The 15,958-nt window shown below is 44.9% G+C and overlaps 1 protein-coding gene across 5 annotated transcripts in view; it reads right to left on the bottom strand.

The window, feature by feature from the left end:
• Positions 1 to 12,491, bottom strand: part of WFS1 (wolframin ER transmembrane glycoprotein) — a 45,977-nt gene extending 33,486 nt beyond the window's left edge. The window contains exons 1-2 of one of the 5 annotated variants that reach the window (XM_045019293.1): positions 12,318 to 12,491; positions 6,971 to 7,180 (exon numbers count right to left, since the gene is read on the bottom strand). In XM_045019293.1, the coding sequence (XP_044875228.1) occupies positions 6,971 to 7,175 (205 nt within the window). In that variant the 5' untranslated portion in view covers positions 7,176 to 7,180; positions 12,318 to 12,491. Of the gene's footprint in view, positions 1 to 6,970; positions 7,181 to 11,800; positions 11,901 to 12,011; positions 12,129 to 12,317 lie in introns of those variants that run through there. The other 4 variants (XM_045019297.1, XM_045019295.1, XM_045019294.1 and 1 more) reach the window with 4 other exon arrangements.
• Between the last annotated feature and the right edge of the window lie 3,467 nt (positions 12,492 to 15,958).

Genomic DNA, 15,958 nt, shown 5'->3' with positions numbered 1-15,958 from the left:
ATAGTTGTCAAAGATACTTAACTCCACAAATGAAAAGCATAAATATCTTTTGGGACAGGAGTTACCAGAGGAATTAATATTAAATTTTATAATTGAAAATGGCTGCAACTAACTTTGGAGACGCTATCCTCCATATATATTAAGCCACTCACATCTACATTCTCAGGTCTGGTCCCAGAGGCGAAAATAACAGAACAGATAATCATCAAGTGATCCGTCCCCTGTTGCTTATTCCCAGTTTCTGGCAAACAGAGGCTAGGGACACCATCCCTGCCCATCCTGGCTAATCACCATTGATGTACCTATCCTCTGTGAACTTCTCTAGTTCTTTTTTTAACCCTGTTATAGTCTTGACTTCATCTGACTGCTCAGGATTCCAGAAACCTATTTCTCTTCTCTAATAGACTTATCATAAACAAAATGCCCGTAAGAGCAAACGCACCTAATTCTTAAACCCTAAAGCCATAACATCTTCAAAATCTTTTCAAACTCCCCAAACAAACTGTTACACTTTCTGAATCCCCCCTTTGCCTACTAGTCCCCTCAAACCCTGCTGAGTGGTGGAACACAATGGCCATGGCAGGTAAGTATTTCTGCTGTGTACAAGGGAATATGCACAAAAACAATCTCCTTCACTCCATTCTCTGGCTTTCTCCAGGCCCCAGGATGTCCCTATCATTAATGGGGAGGAAGCTTATCAGTCAACACCTTATCCTTTAGGAGAGACTGTTGCATTAACTGGTCAAAAGCTATTTGCAAGCTACCACATAAAAGTTATCGTAAGTGGGACGCAGGGTCCAGACTAGTCTTTGTAGCCAATTCCCATGTTCTCCAAGGTACTGTGTACTTTCACTGCCTTTTGCAATTCTGAGGAATGCCAGGACTGTTTTTGTTTTAAGCAGTTACTAGCTTTCCTGTATATTGCAGACACGTATACAGATGACTCATTGATTCCAAGCTCCAGAAGCCTTAATCAATCATGTATGCACATCATTCACTGACAAATTCCCTGTCAAGGCACATTTTTTGCTAAATCAATAGAAAGTTAACTACTCTGATTTTTATTTAGTATTCAGCCAGAACCATTTCTCCCATTCCTAATTTATACACAAACTTATTTCTGCAGGTGCTCTCCAGAAAGACTTTAACCATTCCTGACAGGGGGAGGTGGGAGATGGGAGAGAAAGTTTGTTCTATTGAAAACAGACTCTATGTTTTAGGTTTGCTGAGTCTCTGCCAGTTGCATGTTGAGGTTTACATTCAAATCAGTACTGATTTATATAAAGAAACCTCATGTTATTGTTACCACCCACTGTGAAATCAACTATTTGAAAAACGTTTGAAAAGCAAACAGATTCCCTAACAGCAAATTAATAGAGGTACTGAGAAATTGCATGACTTGTTGATGCAAGATCCCTCAACACAAGAGCTTGATCCAAGGGGACTACTTGTATTCTCGAAGTTAAGCATGTGCTTAAGTATTTGTTGGATTGGGGCAGAGTGCTTAGCACCTTGCAGGACTATCCCCTAGATCAAGAGAAAGAAGTTACCCAGAAAACACAAGTTCTCTTGACATCTCCATAAGGTTATTATACCCTTAAACACAGCATATACAGATGAAGTTAGGGAAAATATACTACACAGATACATAGATTCCAAGGCCATTGTGATCATCTAATCTGACCACTTATATAATACAGGCTGCAGAATCTCTCCAAAATAATTCCAAGAGTTTATCTTTTAGAAAAACATCCAGTCCTGATTTAAAAATTGTCAGTGATGGAGAATCCATCAAGACCTTGGTAAATTGTTCCACAGTTAATTACTCTCACTGTTAAAAATGTATGACTTATTTCCAGTCTCAAATTGTCTAGCTTCAACTTCCAGCCATCGGATAATGTTCTACCTTTCGCTGCTACACTGAAGAGTCCATTATCAAATATTTGTTCCCCAAGCAGACAGTTATAGACTAATCAAGTCATCTCATAATCTTCTCTTTGTTAAGCTAAATAGCTCTAAAATTTTATTGGCAGGCGTATGGAAGTGCTAGAGTCACAAGGGAGTTACGTAGGCCATCCCAGACAAAGTGCCAATATGTTTATACCATACTATCAAGGCATACAGAGCTTGATACTGTAAGCGTGTTTTAAAGTAACATTCTTAAAAGAACCATAGTGTATATAAATTCTCCCTCCTCACAATAAGTCTAAGTCATTACTACTCAGAAATTACTGCTTCTAAATCACTTCAACTACAAATTTAAGTCTGTAGAGTTGACAGAAATATGTAAAATATATGTAATGAGTCAGCTGAAAGTGGTCAGTACCTTTAATGTTTTGCAAATTCTAACTGTATTTCATCTGGAGTTATTCTACAATAAGCAGCTCTGCATATATTTCTGAATTACACTTTGGTGGACTTTTCCATTCTCCTCTACCTGTTCACAGTTTCAGTCACCACCAAAAAGGTATTAATGACACACAGCAGCTGCTCCAAGTTACTGACTCCTTAATCCACCCAAGTAAAAAGTCAACCTTTGCCCCTCCATGAGGAGCCTGCTATCTTATGTTTTTCCTTTCAAAAACGGAAAGACTATATAATTCAAGATTGATACTTACAGCCTGGATTCCTCATTCTTCCGTGGCCCATCAGCAACAAAGAATCTCTCCACTTAAAAACAACTTTAAGATATTCTGATTTCCATCTTTCTCCACTGGGAATACCTTCTCTTTCAGTGTTACTACTTTGCAAAAAACATTAATGCATTTTGAGTAACCTATTCTTCTTTGTAACCAGAATCTCTTTAAAACTCTATCCATATCCCTATTTTATGTTTAAACTTTAATGTGTCAAGTTGTGGCAGAGGGAACTTTATTCCCTGTTTCAAATAAGGCTTTAGGTTGGGTTTTGTTGTACGTTTGGTGTTACTTTGGGAGGGATGGGGGGAGGACTTTCCTTTTGAGGGGGGACTTTCCTTCCCCAAAATCCAAGGAACCAGTATTATGGTAGGTAGCATTTGTTGTAGAAAAATGCAAAGAAATGCATAGCGCATTAAATAATTTGACCCAGAGAGACACATTGCCTAAATTAAATGTTATCAATCAGGCAGGAAAAAGACTCAGGCATCCTGGTAGACAGTTCAATGGAAACAAGTGCTTAATCTTCAGCAATGTACAAAATGTTGGGGTAAGTTATGAAAGGGACAGAGAATCATACCGAAAACATACTACTACTATATAAATTGATGGTATGCCTGCACCCTCAATACTGAATTCAGTTTTTCTCATATCTCAAGAGTAGTAAAAGAAAGAGAAAGGTTCCAGAAAAAAGGGCAACTAAAGTGATTAGAAGTATCAAAAAAGACTTCCAAAATGAGGAGAGTTAAAAGGATTAACATACATAATTTAGAGAAGAAACATAATAGACGTATACAAAATGATTATACAGGTTATTCAGATGCTCCTGTTTATCCTCATAATACAAGAACAAGAGCACATTCAATAAAATGGAGAAGCAACATATTTAAAATCAAAGTAAATGCTTTTTTTAAATTAACAGAATGCATCAGGGGAGGCATAGCTCAGTGGTTTGAGCACTGGCCTGCTAAACCCAGGGTTGCGAGTTCAATCCTTGAGGGGGCCATTTAGGTATCTGGGGCAAAAATCTGTCTGGGGATTAGTCCTGCTTTGAGCAAGGAGTTGAACTAGATGACCTCCTGAGGTCCCTTCCAGCCCTGATATTCTATGTTTGTCTCAATTACATCTCTTTGCAGGCCCCTCAGTATTTGACAAAGAGTTTAGTAGGATTTTATAAAATTAGACATTTATACAGAATCAGAAATTACCCAGATTGACTGGAAAGGGAGAATATCATACCTGCCAGCATCCTTTATATAGAATACCAGTAGATTGATAGGAGGTATTTATTTTCATAATTTTGCATAATACACGAATAGAAGCCATGCCTTTCTGTTTTAAAATGATACTATAATAAAAGCTGATACATTTCAATGCTACATTTTTCATAGTGTTGCTATTCTCTTCTTCACATTGAAGAGTACTAAGAAACTGGGGGATGAGGGAGAGGGGAAACAAGTACCTGCTAGCTCTAATCCTAACTTAATAATCACGTAATTAACGTCAAAAGTGTCAATTCTTCAACAGCTCTGTACTACTTAATTAGTGGGCGAGATTAGAAAACTGATAATGATATATTAAGGATGCAAATTAGAAAGTCAGGAATTCAACAAATCATTTCCCCCCCCAAAATTTGCTCACTGGCCAAAGGGAACTGCCTTAATTCCAGAGTTACCCCTCCCTAATTAGGTGAAAACTTTAAATCTGAAAACTGTGGGCATAAAACCAAAGATGTGTTTGCTTAAAATTATGTTTTGTGGCACTCTGGGGAATCAATAATTTAAACGGTTAGAAGTTAGGGAAGCAAAAGGTTAGTGGCTTAGATTGTAAACTCTTACTTGGATCACAGATTCTTTGGTCAGGGTCTGTCTTTTTTGTTATTGTGTGTACAGTACCTAGCATGATGGGTCCCTGTTTTCTGATTAAGGCCTCTAGGAACTTCTAAACGAGAAATACACGTTTAGAGCTGGGATTATTAATATACTTAAATCACTTCAATTTCATATGGAATTCCATCCTAAACCCAGAACAAGAAAGAGCAGCAGTTTGTAGGACTGAGGCCCTACCAGGAAACCCAGCCAAACACATATATAGGTGCTTAGTTTTATGCTTATGAATAATTTCAGGGACTTCAATAGGACTACTCACATTTGTAAAGTTAAGCAAGCGTGTAAGTATTTGCAAGACTCGGGCCCCGATTAAAATTTTTTATTAAAGCTAATATTAAAAAGTATGTATTAATTATTAATAAATTAATAAATATTAATTAAAATTAATAAAAAAATTAAATCTGGGCTCAGTCATGCAAATACTTAAAAGAGCTTAAAAAAACAAAAAAAAAACAGTGGTCTGGTTAAGTCTGGAACACACAGGTGTGGTACGTAGGTGTGATTCCAGACTAAGTTTAAAACCTGACTTCAGGGGTCCAGAATACTGCAAATGGACACGTGTCTCATTGAGGAACTATGGAGAGAGCACCGTCACTTTCCATTACTTTTAATAATTTATTAAGTCTCTCTCTATGCAACTTGAAAGCACCATCTTGAGTTTCAAAATGTATCATGAATTCTGATCAGAACTCCTACATACCTAACCCAGAGGGTGCAAACTAGGGCCCGTGGGCCACATCCAGCCTGCAGGACCCTTCCCTCTGCCCCTCGAGCTCCTGCCAGGGAGCAGGGTCAGGACAGGCTTGCGGAGGAGCCAGCCCAACTCCCCACCAGTGCGGAGAGCAGGGCGGAATCTAGCCCCTGGCCCATCCCCTTCTGCTCCTTTCCCTTCCTCCCGCCCTTGCAGTTGCAGTTCCCCCAGTGCCTGGAGGCAGCACGGCTATAGTGACCTGGTGGTCCAGGGCAGCGCACTCAAGGGTGGGGGGCAGGGAGAGTTCCAGGGGGGCTGCAGGAGGGTGGTCAAGGGGCCTGGGCCCTGCTGCCGGCAACAGAGGTAGAGCAAGCCAGGGTCCCCCGCCACCTCCAGCATGTTTGGCCCTTGTCCCCAGCAGCCAAGCCCAGACAGGGAGTGAGCCCTGCCTGACTGCCAGGGAGAGCAGCCAAATGAGCAGGGGAAATGCACAGGGAAAGCACTGAGCCCTGCTTTCCCCCACCCCACAGGTAACATGAGGCAGGGAGAGCAGGGAGGGTTGGATAGGGGGCAGTCAGAGGGTAGGGAGCAGGGGACAGGAATCCCAGGGGGGATGGTCAGGGGGCAAAAAGCAGGGGTGTTTGGATAGGATGCGTGAGTCCTGGGGAGCAGTCGGGGTGGGGATCAGGGGCATAGCCTCCCCCAACCTGCCCTCCATACAATTTCTGTACCTGATGTGGCCCTAGGGCCAAAAAGTTTGCCCAACCCTGTACTAACCCATCCACATTTTTCCATGTGAATTCATTCAAGAGCATAGGTACACTCATACATACCTATCACAACATGTGGTGTACCTCATCTAGGGCATTTAATTCCCCAGCAACAACTAAGTGGGTGAAGCGAGACAATCACAATACTCTCAGATGAACTCATACAGAAAAATAAAAGAAAAAACACCATATCATCCATGGGTGAACGCTTTTCACAAAGCAATCACTGCATATCGAACCTCTCAGATCTCGTCCTCAACAGAAACCTTGCACAACACCTTCAAAAGATAAGCCTGAGAGCTTAATTTCATAACTTTGCTAGCCACTAAAAATTGTGGACTTAAAGACACTGGATTTATGGCTTATTACAACAATCTGTAACCCACTAACCCTCCTTTGTCCTACAAAGGCAAAGTTGTTAACTGCCTAACTCACCTTGAATGGTCTTTTGCAACAAGCGTTAACCCCTTATGCATAACAATCTTGTATATAGCTGACATTGGAGTACCCTTCCTAGACCTGAAAAAGAGCTCTGTGTAAGTGCTACATCTTGTCTCTTTCATCAACAGAAATTGATCCAATACAAAATATTGTCTCACCCTCATTGTCTCTCTAATGTGTAATCTACCGGTAGTTAATTTTAAGAAGTTAGTTAAAAGCAGTTTCTGCTGCTATCATATTGCCTATGTGCTTGAATCCCCTTATTTTTTGTGGTTAAAAACCCCTCTCTGTTTCTTGTTGCTGTGTGAACACAAACAGAGAAATAGATAAACTACACAGGGGAAACAGAGACAATTATACACAAAACAAACAAGAAAAATTTCTCTCTCATCTTCCATCTTATAGCATGTAAAAAAATTCACACAGGAATGTATTTTTCAAATTGAAGATGTCCCTTCAAGTATAGGAGTTTATTGCAACAATACCTCTAATATCTTGATTTTAGAATATGCAGATCGCGCATAATTAGTATTACAGACTCACCACTTCTTTCAGCTCTGTCCCTGCTGTTAGAATGGCTGGTAGCTGATGGGGAAAAAGTTGCAGAGGACAATGAATCTCCTGAAGGTGAACCAGGTTTCTGATTACTCTCACTATGGCCCACAGTAGCAGCTGCATTTAGCTGAGACCTTCCTTGCTGTGGCTGTGGGTGAGAAGGACTTGAGGAAGGATCAGGATCTGAATCCATTTCAGCTGCAAGCAAAGAGTTAAATTTATAATTAAGAAATAAGCACACACTAATAATTAAGTGACATGCATCTTATGTAAAACCAAAGTGCAAACCTCTTTAATCCAAAATACATGTTATGATTCTTGTTCTGATAATATGTACAAAAAGTCAGAATCAACATAAAAGCATTGACAAGCTTGCTAAGGCATCTTTTACACATGGAATTATTCAGGAATCAGGGGCAGCTCTATGTATTTTGCCGCCCCAAGCAGGGCAGTCAGGTGGCTTTCGTCAGCATGCCTGTGGGAGGTCCGCTGGTAACGGGGATTCGGCGGCATGCCTGCGGGAGGTCCGACAACCCCGCACCTTCGGCATACCCACCACCGAAACCGCAGGACCGATGAACCTTCTGCAGAAACGCTGCTGAAGGCAGCCTGACTGCTGCCCTCACGGCGACTGGCAGGCCGCCCCAGGCACGCGCTTGGTGCGCTGGTGCCTGGAGCCGCCCCTGTCAGGAATAGCTAGTGCAGGGGTCGGCAACCTTTCAGAAGTGGTGTGCCGAGTCTTCATTCATTCACTCTAATTTAAGGTTTTGCGTGCCAGTAATACATTTTAATGTTCTTAGAAGGTCTCTTTCTATAAGTCTATAATATATAACTAAACTATTGTTGTATGTAAAGTAAATAAGGTTTTTAAAATGTTTAAGAAGCTTCATTTAAAATTAAATAAAATGCAGAACCCTCCGGACCAGTGCCCAGGACCCAGGTAGTGTGACTGTCACTGAAAATCAGCTCGCGTGCTGCCTTCGGCACCCATGGCATAGGTTGCCTACCCCTGAGCTAGTGCTTCTCTGCTGCCCCTAAATAGTTTACCACCGATGGGACAGTTGTTTGAAATGCAGATCAGAGGACGGGACTACCAAATCTACTCTCATACCTGTGTCAGTGCACAAATATCTATACAAAAAACAGTGGCTGCCCATCTGCACTCCGTATAGAAATCATGAAAGATGTGCTGCAGACCCTGAGGCATGCCCATGAGATGGCTGGGAAGAAAAATTCCAACTCCCCACCCCAATCTTTTAACCAAAGGACTCGGATTTACATACATAGGGGTGAATTTCATCCAAAGTGAGCAAACTCCTTTTGCCTCCCTGCCCACCCCCAAAGTAAACACTGTTTCATAGAAAGACATTTGACAAAATCTTTAAGGGGGTGGATTTTGAAAGGCATAAAGGGCAGTTAGGAACCAAACGCCCATTGAAAATCTCCCCCATGAAGATCAAAAGGTCACTGCTATTTTGTAAAAGGTTCCTTAAATACGAGTCTGTCACCCACGAAAGCTTATGCTCTAATTCATTTGTTAGTCTATAAGGTGCCACAGGTGCGACTCTTTGTCGTTCCTTAAATATGTAACCTTTACAGAAAAAAGTTAGCTGAACTTTTTCTTTTACAGGACTGGAAGCAGAAGGATGTGTGTCACCATAGCAAGAAGTGTGGTAAGTCATATCATGTCTGAAACTGACTTAACTGAATTTGAAGTCTGAGCACAACAAACTTTGCAGAAGCTACTTTAACATAGTCAGCCTATTAAACTCTCTCTTCTAATCTTTGATTTTCCAAAAACATGCATACCCATGTGTAATAAAAATAAGCTATAAACACATAGCCCAAAAATATTAACTCTAATTATAGTCACAAAGATAAATACTGACTTCAATGATTTGGGCTGACAACTTGAATTCTGCTTGTATAGCGATCACTAAAAATCCTAACTCATAAAGCAATACACATGTCTGATAAATATTTACCTTGTAAGGTACTAAGTAATTTAGACAGCTCACTTGTAATGGTGACTACTCGCTTTCTGTATTATATTATAACTTCTATTTCATAAGACGAATAACTAAAACAGTTCTGCCTTAACAGATGCATGAAAATGCAGAGATTAAAATGCCCTTTCCCAATAAAGCAGCAGAATTATTTTTAATCATTATGATACAAAAGTTCTCTCTCAGTTGGATTCATACTTAACCTTGCTACTTTAAAAGGGAACACGGGTGGGGAAAATAAGGCAGAAGTTAGGATCCCTGATAGTAAAGAGTAAGAAAGAATCCTCTTCCCTGGCCACAGTGAACTGAATTCTCCATAACTGATTTGGGGACTTCCTCTCAGTTCTTTACTTCAACAGGTGAGGAAAGCATCTCCCCAGCATTTCCAGGGAGGATGAAAACGTAACTTACTATAAAAAAAATAAAGAGACATTGCCACCTTCAATTAGGCTAAAAATTATAACTTTATAAAATATCAGAGGGGTAGCCGTGTTAGTCTGGTTCTGTAGAAGCAGCAAAGAATCCTGTGGCACCTTATAGACTAACAGACGTTTTGCAGCATGAGCTTTCGTGGGTGAATACCCACTTCTTCGGATGCACCCAAGTCTTGCATCCGAAGAAGTGGGTATTCACCCACGAAAGCTCATGCTGCAAAACGTCTGTTAGTCTATAAGGTGCCACAGGATTCTTTGCTGCTTCTAACTTTATAAAAAAAAGTTTTTATAAGATACCAGCCCTTTAGAAGTGTTTTTAAATTAAAAAGTATTAATTAATACAGTTTTTAAACAAGTAAACTTTCATCTGAAGTGTTTAAAACCCAGCCATTGTAGCACCAAGAGTCTGAATGTAAAACTGGGTATAAACAAAAGTTTCACTGACTTCACTGTCCAAGCTGAAAGAAATACAGAAAGTAAACAAAGAGCTTAGACAAAAGTGAACTGGATTTTAAAAACAAATCTTACCTTTATGATCGAAAGGGTTACCAGTAGAATAGGCAAATTTGTTTACAACATGTGATTTATAACATGAGCAGCCTTTTAAAAATGCAAAACATTACAAGTATGTATTCAATGACCTAATCTCTCATGTGCTCTCACTGTCTTTTCATGTTAAAAGCCCTCAGCAACAGACAAGTCCAGTGACAATACCCATCCCGGTGATTTGCTTGTGAAACCCTGAAAAGGGGATGGATGGTGAGGGTCGAGTTTTAAAAAAGGTCCTAAGCCTGCACCTATAAAGCCTTGTATATGCTCAGAATACTTTCTGAATAAGTATGAATACAGTTAAAGTGATCCTGCAAAGGACAGGAAGGAGTGTAAAATACTGAACACAAATGCAAGGAACAGAGTTTGAGGCTGGATTGTTTGGGACTCCCTACCAAAAAAGGGTGTTTGGCACACTCTCTCATGAGCCACCGCAGCTATCTCAAAAGGGGGAGGAAGAGCAGATGCTTTGCTTGTCCCAGTCAGAACAGTTTCCTGGGGGCACCCCACTGAAACTCAGCAGTGCAGGGCCCAAAGTTTCAGTCCTTCCTGATGTAGCCAACCACTTACAAGCTGGCAACTCTGGGGCATCCATCAAAGTAGCAGCACAGGAGAGGGAGGGAAGCTGTATCCTTCTGGAACAGCAAGTACTTTGATGGCTGCTCGAGGCTAGCAGGTTGGGGGCAAGGACAACCTGAGACGAAACAGAGCATCTTAGGGGCTGCCACCGTCTGGGCCCCACAGCCTCTTCCTGGTGGGGTAGGCTGGAGAGTTAGGAGGCAGGTTTCCGCAGTGAGCAGCAGCCCCGGGAATGGATGAAACTGGGAAGATCCTGGATCTCTGCTCATAGAAAAGAAGCTGGACATGACAATGCAACTTACTGCACTGCCCAGGGCTGGGTCCAGGGTCCCAGTGCCGAGTCCTGCTTCCAGTGGGCACTGTGCAGACTGCACAGAAGGGGAGGGGGGGGGAGAGACAGGCAGTGGGTCCCGCTCCCGAGGGGGGTGCACAGCTGGGGATGGCTCGTAGGTGGGGTCCCTGCTCCCGAGGGGAATGCACAGCTGGGGGGATGCAGGCAGTGGGTCCCGCTCTGGAGGATGGTGCACAGCTGGGAGGGCTCGTAAGTGGGGTCCCTGCTCTCGAGGCGGGTGCACAGCTGGGGAGGATTCGGGGGGGGTGGTCCCTGCTCTCGAGGCGGGTGCACAGCTGGGGAGGATTCGGGGGGGTCTCTACTCCCGAGGGGGGTGCACAGCTGGGGAGGATTCGGGGGGGTCTCTACTCCCGAGGGGGGTGCACAGCTGGGGAGGATTCGGGGGGGTCTCTACTCCCGAGGGGGGTGCACAGCTGGGGAGGATTCGGGGGGGGGTCTCGACTCCCGAGGGGGGTGCACAGCTGGGGAGGATTCGGGGGGGGGTCTCTACTCCCGAGGGGGGTGCACAGCTGGGGAGGATTCGGGGGGGGTCGTCTCTACTCCCGAGGGGGGTGAACAGCTGGGGAGGATTCGGGGGGGTCTCTACTCCCGAGGGGGGTGCACAGCTGGGGAGGATTCGGGGGGGTGGTCTCTACTCCCGAGGGGGGTGCACAGCTGGGGGACGCAGGCAATGGGTCCCGCTCTCCAGGGGGGTGCACAACTGGGGAAATGGGGTGGGCGCAGGCGGTGGGTCCAGGTCCCGCGGGGGGGGGCTGCAGGCAGCCCCCCAAGAACTGCGAGGACGGAGAGACCCCACGCCGGCCTGTACCCAGCCCTCAGAGGTGGCGGTGCCCAGCGGAACGAGGGGGGTCCCGCTTGCCGGAGGCTCAGGGCCGCGGCTGCCGCCCCGAACACTCACCTGAGCCCGGCAGGGCAGAGTCCCCGGCAAAGTTGGGCTCCGGCTCCAGCTCCTCCCGCGGCTGCGCGCAGACTCAGCGCGCCGCGCCGGCAGCCCGCAGCCCTAGCCGGGGAAGCTGCCGACCCCGCCCCCCGCTCCCAGCCCGGCCCCGCCCCCGCCGCGGCTGCAGCCAGCTGGCGCCTCGCGCAGGGGCAGCCTGCCTGCCACTCACCGCGCTCGGGCTCGCGCCCCCGCTCCCCAGGGAAGCCGCCCGGGGAGCTGCTTTGCCCCGGCGCTGGCTGGGGAGCGGCAGGGTGGCTGGGACCTTGCAGAGCCGGTGCGGCGGGGCCCGGCCTTGGGGCGGGGCGGGGCGGGGCGGGCAGAGTCGCGCTGCGTGTTTTCCTGCAGGGGGCGGCCGGAGGTTACGGCACTTGCTGGGCCTTGAGAGCGGGCCTGGGAACCGCTGGGGGCGGGACAGATGGGGCGGTGCAACGTGACCTGCCCAGGGCAGCCCTGGGCACAGCAGGTCCTCACTTACCCCGGCCAAAGTTGCACCCTCCCCCTCCGCGCCCACACGCTGGAATCAGAGGCGTTACCGCGCTGCAAGACTACGGGAGCGAAGTCCGGCCCGTTGGCCCCACAGGGAGACGGTGGAGTTTACGTGCGCCCGGAGTTGAGCCTGCAGAGATTCTGTGTGGCGCTGAAGTGCCTCCCCGAGAGAGGGTTGAACATCTCCCAGCTTTCACAGATCTCAAGTACTTAATAACTCCCATCAGCTGGGGATCCTAGTGCCTGCCCAAATATTAACCAGCGCATCCTAGCATCACCTTCTGGGGGGGGACCGAAGTCACCCAGGAAGGCTGTGGTATGGGAGCTGAAGCCAGCTCTCCAATGTCCCAGAGCAGTGCCTGAGCTATAGGGCTTGGTGGGACAGACAATAAATATAATAAACTTTAACATGTTTTGCCCAGACTTGCCTGTTCAGAAACAAGGGGTCAGGTACATGACTGGTGCAAGTGAGTACTTCATAGCTTCCCCTGTAATAGCTTTATCTAGGTACTAACATGGCCCCCATCAGTATCCGGTAGAACCTCAGAGTGGAGGGCAGGGATCAGTGTTCATGTCACACTCCTGGTTAGTGCCTGACCCAGGCCAGGGAAGCTAATGAGCCAACTGGTGGACCAAAGTTGGTGATGAATCCTGGTCAGGTGCCACCTGAGTCATGTTGCACATACTCTAAAAAGACCTCACCCTTACGAACACCTCAGGAATGGAGGTTGTTCATACTTCTGAAATATTTGTAACTGCATGAAATGGTACCGTTCTTTCAAAAGTTTACAACTGAATGCTGGCTTAATACATCTTTGAAATTTTACTACACATAAGAAATGTGCGGCTTTTCATCCTCTTAATTTAAATGAAACACACACACAAACAGTTTCCTTACCTTGTCAGTTTTTTTTAACTTTCCCTTTATTTTTTAGTAGTTTACATTTAAGACAGTATTATACTGTATTTGCTTTCTTTTATTTTTTCGTCTCTGCTGCTGCCTGATTGCATACTTCCAAATGAGGTGTGTGGTTAACTGGTCAGTTGAAGTTCGTAACTCTGGTGTTCGTAACTCTAAGGTTCTGCTCTAGTATCTGAGTGCCACTCACATGTTTACAGAAACCAGTCTCCTTCTTCCTGCTGGGGAGGAGAAATATCTTCACTAGCTGATCCTGCTTTGAGCGGGGGGTTGGACTAGATGACCTCCTGAGGTCCCTTCCAACCCTGATATTCTATGATTCAAGTTTAGGAGGCAGAGTTGTTTAAGTTTTGTGTGAGAGGCCTGGTTTGCACCTAAAACTTAGATTGACCTAACTGGAGCACGGGGACCTCAGAGATGTAGTTAAGCCACCCTAAGCCCAGCATAGGTGTCAGGAAGAATTCTTCTGTCAACCTGGCTTCCGCTTCTTCTGGGGAGGACTTACTACAGCAACGAAAGTACCCCTACCGTTTGTGTTTATAATACAACGCTGCAGCACTGCAGAGCTTGCTGCCACTGTAGAGCTTGTAATGTACACATACCCTGAGATCTGTGTTGCTTTCCTTGAAAAATGGGGTCTCTATCATACTTTTGTTTTCTAATCCCCATCTCCTGTTTTATGAGCTAAATTGTGCCTTCTGATATACAGATGGATATTTCAGTGGGGTCAGCATGTATGTTATTCTCCCTGGAATATTTTCTCCAAATAGATGTGCACACATACTCAAAAAGGTGAAATCCTAGCCCCATTCAATTAATAGCAAAACTCTCATTGGCTGCAGTGGGGTCAAGATTTCAACCTAAATGTGTGTTTTGTTTTTTAAATAAAGACCACAGTAGGAGCTGGTCTTGAATATCAAAGATCATACAAGTTCTTTTAATTGCTTTTTTCTTTCCTATGTCGATTGAAAACAGTTAATTTACTGCCTTCCCCTGTCCTGGTTTCTTGCTTGCTGAGAGCCTGCCCCAGCATAGGTGCCGACCCCGTCGGTGCTCTGGGGCTGGAGCATCCATGGGAAAAATTAGTGGGTGCTCTGCACCCACTGGCAGCCAAGCTCCCCTCACCTCCTCCTCATCCTCTGAGCGTGCTGCATCCCTAACATAAAACTTCTCCGCCTGCCTCCCAGCGCTTCCCGCCCAGCCGCCACCAAACAGCTGTTTGGCAGCATTAGCATGCTTGGGGGGGGCAGGGCTGGGGTGGGGATTTGGGGAAGGAGTTGGAATAGGGGCAGGGAGGGGGCAGAGTTGGGGCAGAGACTTTGGGGAAGGGGTTGGAATGGGGGCGAGGCAGGGGTGGGGCCTCATGGAAGGGGTGGAGTGGGGGTGGGGCCAGGAACAGAGAGGGGGTCGAGCAGCCACGGGGAAGAGGGGAAGTCGGCACTTATTTGCCCCTATATGCTCCATGAAGGTGATACCTCTGTACCTTCTGTTCAGCATTAAAGAAAGGTGTCTGCATCGGTGCGGGGAAACCAAGGAAGGGTGCCATCTCTTACTCCCTTCACTAAGTCTTCAGTGTATTTTTTCTTCTCCGGTTGAAGAAGGCAGCATTCTATGAAGTGCTAATGTTCTATGCTGGCACTTCTAAGCTGAAAAAATCATTGAGTGGGAGAAAGTGTACAAAGTTAGAAAATGAGTCGAATTCCACTTATGTATAGGAATAAGGCTTAATGGTATCATACGATGGGATTGCAAAGTACTCAATCTGCACAGAGCAGAAGGTTTTTTTAGCCTAACTTAAAACTTTGAGGCGTGGCCATACGGCAAGTGGTTGCAATCCAGAGCAAACTGGTGAAGTTATCTCATTGTCAAAGTGGCCAAAAATCAATCATAGAATCTAAGCTAGTGCAGAACATTGCATTGTTGACTTAGGCCCAAACACCCTTTTGTGCAAGACTCAAGAAGGGAAAAAAAGCCCTAGAACCATTAAACAAGCACAGTAACATACACAGTGGAAACATATTGGTTGAAAGCTACAGTAAAGAACAGAACTATTAGACATAGATGAACAGGATATGTTGGGAAGAATTAACACAGTTTTTGTAAATGGCAAGCATGCCTTACCAATCTATTAGAATTCTTTGGGGCGGGGGGGGGGGGGGTTAACAAGCATATACACAAGGGTGATCCAGCTGATACAGTCTACTTGGACTTTCAGAAAGCCTTTGACAAGGTCTTATATCAAAGGCTCTTAAGGAAAGTAAGCAGTCATGAGATATGAGGGAATGTCCTTTCATGGATTATTAACTTGTTAAAAGATAGGAATAGGGCAGGAATAAATGGTCAGTTTTCCACTATGGAGAAAGGTAAACTGCAGGGTTCCTCAAGGATCTGTACTGGTCAACATATTCATAACTGATCTGGATAAATGGGTGAACAGTAAGGTAGCAAAATTAGCAAATACTTAAATTACTCAGGATAGTAAAGTTACAAAGGGATCTTACTAGACTGGGTGACAAAATGGCAGATGAGATTCAGTATTGATAAATGGAAAGTATGAATATTGCAAAAAATAATCCCAACTGTACATACAGTGTGAGGTGTCATAGTGGATAGTTCTCTGAAAACATCTGCTCAGTGTGCAGTGGCAGTCAAAAAAAAAAGCTAACAATGTTAGGAACCATTAGGAAAGGGATAGATAATAAGACAGATAA

The sequence above is a fragment of the Mauremys mutica genome, chromosome 5, assembly GCF_020497125.1.
Source record: "Mauremys mutica isolate MM-2020 ecotype Southern chromosome 5, ASM2049712v1, whole genome shotgun sequence".
Lineage (NCBI taxonomy): Eukaryota > Metazoa > Chordata > Testudines > Geoemydidae > Mauremys > Mauremys mutica.
The sequence above is the reverse complement of the archived record's forward strand: the minus strand, read 5'-3'. Positions and strand labels throughout refer to the sequence as shown.